Source organism: Sycon ciliatum, chromosome 7 (assembly GCF_964019385.1).
Source record: "Sycon ciliatum chromosome 7, ocSycCili1.1, whole genome shotgun sequence".
Taxonomy (NCBI): domain Eukaryota; kingdom Metazoa; phylum Porifera; class Calcarea; order Leucosolenida; family Sycettidae; genus Sycon; species Sycon ciliatum.
The window spans coordinates 24,071,295-24,078,794 of record NC_088649.1 but is presented as its reverse complement, the minus strand read 5'-3'; the positions used below and the strand labels follow the sequence as shown (position 1 = coordinate 24,078,794).

The 7,500-nt window shown below is 47.5% G+C and overlaps 1 protein-coding gene across 1 annotated transcript in view; it reads right to left on the bottom strand.

Moving 5' to 3' along the window:
- The window catches only part of LOC135821206 (uncharacterized), a 64,752-nt gene that overhangs the window by 12,218 nt on the left and 45,034 nt on the right, over positions 1-7,500 (bottom strand). The window contains exons 27-31 of the mRNA XM_065334270.1: positions 7,110-7,298; positions 5,657-5,848; positions 1,934-2,119; positions 1,413-1,601; positions 1-90 (exon numbers count right to left, since the gene is read on the bottom strand). The exon at positions 1-90 is cut by the window's left edge and continues 102 nt beyond it. Coding sequence (XP_065190342.1) covers positions 1-90; positions 1,413-1,601; positions 1,934-2,119; positions 5,657-5,848; positions 7,110-7,298 — 846 coding nt within the window. The remainder of the gene's footprint in view (positions 91-1,412; positions 1,602-1,933; positions 2,120-5,656; positions 5,849-7,109; positions 7,299-7,500) is intronic.

Below are 7,500 nucleotides of genomic sequence, written 5' to 3'. Positions count from 1 at the left end.
GGTCAGCAACGCTACCCAGTATCCGTGGTCTGTTATAAACCAAACTACCGTTGGATACCTGGCCATGTTCACTGCAGTACGTGTGATTCACTGGGAGAAGACGGCAAGGATGAAAGGCAAAGTGAGTTCAGCCCATTTAAGGCTACAGGTAACGGCACCCAGGCTCTGCACTCCTTATTTGGCATTGAAAAAAGAAGTATTTATACGTCCTCGGCGCCTGGATGTCATTTTCAATGACGTGTGTATACGTCTTTAGCGCTGAATGCGTTTTAAATTGGGGATTTGGAGACTGCTGAATAGTACTATTACAGTCAGACCTCGCTTAACCGCACACACCTGTTTTCCAAAAAAACATCCGGATAGGCGAGGTAACCGGATAACTGAACACACATACTGTATATGCATGTGGCATGTCAAAAGCAATGACATCGTACATGCATGTAGACAGGTCCTATGCAGTACAACTAGCGTGCCCAGTATGTAAAACAAGCGAGAAAAATGACAAGTGCATGCAACTGAGTGCTGTCCGCATACACCCAGCAGGCCAAGGACCTCATTTGCTTGTACAACTCCTTGATACTAGCTTCTGCAAGCGCTAGCCAGCCACATGCAACCGGATACGACGAAGCTTTTTGTACACATTTTAACCAGTTTGTACACAAAATCATGCACCGGTACGCGGTATGCGGATAGCGAGGTCCGGTTATGTTGTATGCATAACATATGCTGCACATCGGTAACCAGCGATTTTCTTCCGGATGACGAGGGATCCGGATAAACGAGGACCGGATAAACGAGGACCGGATAAACGAGGACCGGATAAACGAGGACCGGATAAACGAGGTCTGACTGTAGTAGCTTTGTGGTGGGAGTGCTCATTTTAAAAAAGGTGCGCACTCGCACCACACATTTTTGCAACATTGGATGCTACACTGCATTGGTTGCAAAGCTTGGGTATATGAGTGCGCACCTAATACTAATACCCAATACACCTAATGTAGTTCGCCAGCATAAGCTATAAGAGGATTGGAGAAGAACAGAAATGCAATGCTAGCTATACAACACATTACCTATGGTAGATATACATTTTGTCATGGCCAGAGCAACTAAGGAACAGATACGTCATTTCCAATACCACCATCTCATAAAAAAGTCCTAGAGACTGCGGTTGCAAAGATCTCTAATCTTCAACTTTTTGGCCCTTGGGGATGTAATATTAATCAGAATATCACCGAAGTCCAAAGGCCAAAAGTTGGAGATGCAGGTCAGAATTTGCAGTTGATGAGACCGTGGTGGTGGTAGTAGTGGTGATATGGCATGATACATTGGCTGACATAACATTGCCTGAAAGAATCACTGCAGCAAGACAATCAAACTCTCCTGAATAATACCGCGCCATGAAGGGGACTTACAAACACAACGAGGCTGGTCACTCCATTGACCATTGGACACATTGGCCGCAAGACAGGTGAAGGCTGCGACGGTTTGCGGGACATAGCCCTCCTCACAGGTGAGCAGTGCAACGTCGCCTAGCCGTGGGCCGGCGCTGTGTGACACTGATCCGTGCGTAACCGTCAGCCCGTTGCAGTAGTCGGTAATTACTGAGCAAAACAGAAAAAATTATCCGGAAAATCATTTGCAAGCAATGAGCAAACCCGAGTGCCAGTCTACGGCGAGAAATTGACACTTCCAGCTAAAATCACTCCTGGGCTCTTCCATATACTTGTATGACACGTTTTGGAAGCCAAAGATACAATCCCCCTGGAATTCATGCACTAACATACTTAGGATGCTTTGTTCAAAAAAAGCAGAATGCCCGGGGAATTGCAGCAGCGACATAAAGCCAGCCACAGATCAGAAAAGTGAAGTTATATTCATGCCAGTTCTGCCAAAAGAACGCCCAACTACATAAAATAGTGATGAAGCAACTTACGCAGACATTCTGCAGTTTCGTTCCAACGTCCGTGTGCACTGTCATGGCTCAGGCACTTGAACACCAGCGGGTGTGCCGTCACGTAACCGTGACGACAAGCCATCGTCACCGCGGCATCCAGGTGCTGTGATTGGCTGCTGAGCGTACCGGTGGCAATCGACAGCACGGGACAGTACTCGGGTATTTCTGGCAGCAAGGGAAAAGAAATGACAGGGCAGCGGTAACGCTTTAGGCAGATCATGCTCCGAGACAGCCATAACACAAACATATCGTCTTTATTCCCGTAGCTATGCAGAAGACGTTACTTCAGTAACGTCTGGCGCTAGCCAGGGTCCACACAGCTTTAATTTGGTGTTTGTGTGTTTGTTTGTTTGTTTGTTTGTGTCACGGCTGGAGCTATCCCGTATCTGTCCCGTATCTGTCCCGTATCTGTCCCGTATCTGTGACTACAAAGGCTCTACAGGATTGTACATAACAGCTGTCCACAATATTTGCGGGCTCCTGTATCTGTCCCGTACCGTACCAATATTCGTCGTATTATGTATACGACTCCCTGATGTAGAGGGAGATTTGGAAAGAAATAGGGAGACGAGGAGGAAATTAAATTAGAATAGGCGCCGAATAGGTGATAGGATGCGTCAGCATAAACATACATGTACTTTGGAAGAGAGATCCCGTCGTCTCCAAAATAAGCGTGAACGAGCGATTCAGCGCCGGTCACAGGAAACGTCGGAAGAGAGATCCCGTCGACTCCAGAACCCCCGTGATCGGCAGAGTCCGCCGGTCCCAGGCAACGTCAGGACAGACATCCCGTTGAGTCCAGAACGCCCGTGATCGGCAGAGACTAAGCCGGTCCCAGGAAACGTCAGGATAGACATCCCGTCGAGTCCAGAACGCCCGTGATCGGCAGAGTCAGCGCCGGTCCCAGTGAACGTCAGGACAGACATCCCGTCGACGCGCAGAAAAACTAAATCTGCAGCCTCTTTTGCCGTCGGACAGGATACGTATTATAGGAGACTGTAAAGTTATGTAATGTCCAAATTTCCACGTGAGCAGCAGGTCACTCGCGTTGATTTTTCGACGTGCGAGCCAAATAACGCGAGCTGAACTTTCGCGTCGCAGACATCCGGTCGACTCGCAGAAAAACTAAATCTGCAGACTCTTTTGCCGTCGGACAGGATACGTATTTTAGGAGACTGCTAAGTTATGTAATGTGCTCCACAGGCAACCATGCATTCGGCGTCGTCATTGGCTCAACAGGTCAATGTACATGTATTACTACAAAAGGCCAGAAAATCCGATTACTGTATTAAAATCAACTAATTTTCGCTGGCGATTTAATTTATCTGATTTCGCCGCTTGGTACCAACCGGCCAAAGTAAATCGCAGGCCAAAGTTTGTCATATAGGCAAATGATGCATGATTGAGCAATGGATGCATGTGAGAGCAAAAATACCGATCAATTTCAAATTTGACGTGAAATTGCGCGTCACGTCGGAAACGAGAGAGCTTGGAAGCTCAGGGCCCTACGCTATGCTTTTTTGCCTTGATGACCTAGACAAAAAAAAGCATAGGGATGTTATAAATTCTTTAAAAAATTCCTTTTTTTTAAGACATAACCTGGGATTCGAACCCGCACTTTCGCGCGCCCTGCATGCATCCCCCGATACACTTCGCATACATACTAATTCTTCCAAGTTGTTTCACATTGTGATCTTGCATTTGAAAGCCCTATTTGAATATGCATTGTGGCCAGCCGTCTTTGATGGCACGGTACGGTAGGGGATAGGTACGGGACAGGTACGATCGAGGGTAATACGACACCGTCTCCCGTACCATACCGTACCATCAAACACAGCTAGCTGGCCACATACAGCTGCCCGCAATATTCAAATAGGGCTTTCAAACGCAAGATAATAACGTAAAGCAACTTGGAAGAATGGGTATGAATGCGAAGTGTATGGGGGAATGCATGTAGGGCGATAGTGCGGGTTCGAATCCCAGGATATGCCTGGAAAAAAAAGGAGAATTGAAAATTTATAACATCCTATGCTTTTTTGCCGTCAGATGCCGTCAGATACGGATAGCGCCAGGCGTGACACAAACAAACACACAAACAAACACCAAATTAAAGCTGTGTGGACCCTGGCTAGCGCCAGACGTTACTGAAGTAACGTCTTCTGCATAGCTACGGGAATAACGTGCATCTTAACCTCTCTAATAGAGAGGTTTCTATTTCTCATCGGCCAAAATTTGTTGATTTACAGTATAAGGAGATAAAAAGAAAAGAAGGAGCAAACCAAAAGTAGATGATTATTAGAGAAATAACAATCCGCAATAAATTCTGCAAATACTTTTGCCTCAGTTCTTATAACATGTACGATGAGCTAGGCAAAAAAGCATAAAAGCATAGCGTAGGGCCCTGAGCTTCCAAGCTCTCTCGTTTTGGTTTAAGTTCATGTTGATTTGACAGCTGTTGCAATATTTACGAAGTATTCAGGGTTGTTGTGTGGATATTCTTCTGTCAACATGTGCTAGATTGCATACATATTACGATAACAAGTGTAGTGCATTGTACGGTATTTGTGTGTTTTACGTCGCACTTTTACCTGAGTGCTAATCCGGAACGATAAGGTCGGCGTAGCTGGTCTTGTTTTCTTTGCTTTGTTCGAGTTGCTGTTTGCACGAATTTATGTTCACTAGTGATCCAATCTCTCTCTTGTGTTCACTAGTGATCTCTTTCCTACACTCCATGGCGGCTGTAGCTTTTTATTGCAGCTACAGCCGCCATGGAGTGTAGGAAAGAGATCAAGTTATCGGTTGCTCTGCCGGCATTTTGTATGCTTTGCTCGATGTGTTTTTTTCCTGGCCCAAGTGCTGGTGATTTTGGTAATCTTGTTGTTCTTATCTTTCTCTCTTCGCTGCCAGCTCCATGGCGGCTGTCGCTGCAATAGCTGCTTCGGCCACGATGAGCTGGTATCGGTTGCTCTAGTGGCATTTTGTATGCCTTGTTCGACGTGTTTTTCCTGGTCCAAGTGCTGGTGATTTTTGGTCTTCTTGTTGTTCTTTTCTTTCTCTCTTCACTGGAACCTGATAAGCGTGACATACCCCAACCGCATCTCCGATGAGCAGCTATACAAGAGATGCACTGAGGAGCCGATATTCACAACCGTGGAGAATTCCCATTTGTGCATGCTTGGCCATGCTCTACGTCTGCCGGATGATGTGTGGATAGTTCACCATTGGCCAGCGCGGAAGGAGAGGGCGACCTCCAACCGCACCGCAATTGCCGCGCACACGGAGCCGACAGGCATAGTAGGTTCGCGGGTCTCCCTGTCCTCGACAGTTTGTCGGGCAGCCTCGGCGGGGGTCTCAGAGGACTTCGGATTGCATCAACCGGACAAGCAGCTCCGCTTTCTTGCCGGCGGGACTAAGTCCCCGTTCCACGAGGTTGAGGCGTAGGTCCCACACAGTGAGTGTACTGAACGCAGGGGAGGCCATAGTCTCGAATGGAAAACGTTGGAGGTACAGGAAACCGATAATTTGGAAAATTGAAAATTTGGCTCTCCCTACTCTCCCTACTCTCCTTCCCCTCTCCCTACTCTCCCTACTCGAGTACTCCCCCTCCTCTCTCCCCTACTCTCCCTACTCTCCCTCCCATTTCCTCCTCTCCCCACCCTCCCCTTCCGCTTACAAAACACTTTTTTCTCCCGTTTCTCTTACTCTGACAGGTTGCTGACGAGTTCCACACTCCTCTTCCCGGCTTTGATGTCACGCACCACAGCCATACGCCGTCAGCTGCCTGGTAGCCATGGTTGCAGGTTACGTTGGAGACGGCTCCGTGATGCATGCCGACATCATAGGTGACCTGACCATTGGGGACTGTCCCATGGTGGTTGCAGTAGTTGGTATTGACTGTAGGGAGAAAAAGAACACGAAGGAAAAGAGCATCCAGGGTCAAACACTGCGGAATCAGGGGAAAAGATGATATCTTCCTATGCAATGGGAGGTGTGCATTGAAGATGCCCGGCCCGTCACCTTTCAGCAGGGCAAGTTGCCCCATTTTTGACAGGTGCAACCCATTCCAGTACATTTATGAGTACGACCTTACAAACTCGGTTCATGACCATTTTTTGTAGAGCTGGTATCACAGTGTGTACGATTGTAGTGGTATCACCTGACCAGCACAGCTCTTGCAGCACCTACTACTCCTTTGTTGTCTTTGTAGTTTGTCTTTAGAGAGGTTTTGCATTCCGAATTTCGGAATTAAATTATTTTCGGAATGTGGCGGCAGGAGTCGAAAAAGTAGTCGAACTTTCGGAAGTGTGGTGGCGAAAGTGCATGGTTTTCCGAAAATGGATTTTCGGCTCTTTCCTGTTTGGGAGCGCATATTTGAATATTTTTCACGTGTTTATTTTTGTTTTCTGCTGCTCTCGCTGATTATTTGAAAATTGTCCAGGTGTGTAGTTTTGGTTTTTGCTGTTTTTTTGCTGCTCTCGCTGATCTCGCCATGTTGACTAGATCTTCTCACATCTTCCTTTGCCATGGAGCCTACTGACAGTACAAGACAGTAGTTCGCCAACCTCATCTTCAGCCGTTGGATCACTCGGTCCACCATCAGTCCGTACTCGTCTTCGAACCGTACCCAAATTCAGTTTGACCTGCACATGGATTTGATCCTGCTCAGGCAACTCCTATTTTGTGCTCAACCCCTTTGTTCGCGGCAAACGTTCTAGCCTCGTCTGACCCAAAGTTTGCTGGTATCACCAGGAAGTCCGTCAGAGACCACATGCTGCTGCTGTTGGACCAGCACGCCTCAAAACCGAATTTGCAAGAACTGGACGCAAACAGTTTTCGGTTTTGGCGCCTTCGACGCTGTCCATTTTGTTTTGCATGGCAACCCTTGGAAACGAAGTCGAGTAAGATTTTCGGAATGCAAAACACTGAAAATGCCGTTTTTCGGCACGCACTTTTTTCGGAAAAGCACAGTCGAAAAACATTCCGAAATTCGGAATGCAAAACCTTTCTTTTGTCTCTTTCATTACCCCCATTACTTGGTAGGGGTGTGCACATAGTATTTTTTTTAAAAAGTGGACTTGCCCCGCAAAACCGAACGACGGGGGAAATGGATCCATGCGTCCCGTTCAAACGAGGTGGCCAGCACAGTAAAACTCACCGACACATCTAGCGGTCTCGTTCCACTGGCCCAGCGACACGTTCCCAGCCTTGCATGTAAACCTGGTCCCATGCGATGGCAGGTAGCCTTCCTCGCACTTCAGCGTGGCTCCTGTGCTGATCCTCCGGCTGTGGTCATAGCGCATTGCACCATAGTCCATGCTGATCATTGGACAGTAGTCGGCAATTTCTACACAGAAAAAAGGCGAGAAAAGAATGATGGTTAAATCCAGCATTCTGAAGATGAAGCTTGACTCCAGAGACAAACGACGGAGACTAACCAACAATGCAGAAGTCTCACTGTATATTCTCATGCACCCCCACCTCCCCACTCATCCCCTCCTCCCATCACATGCACACACGCACACGCCTACACACAGCCAACGTAGTGC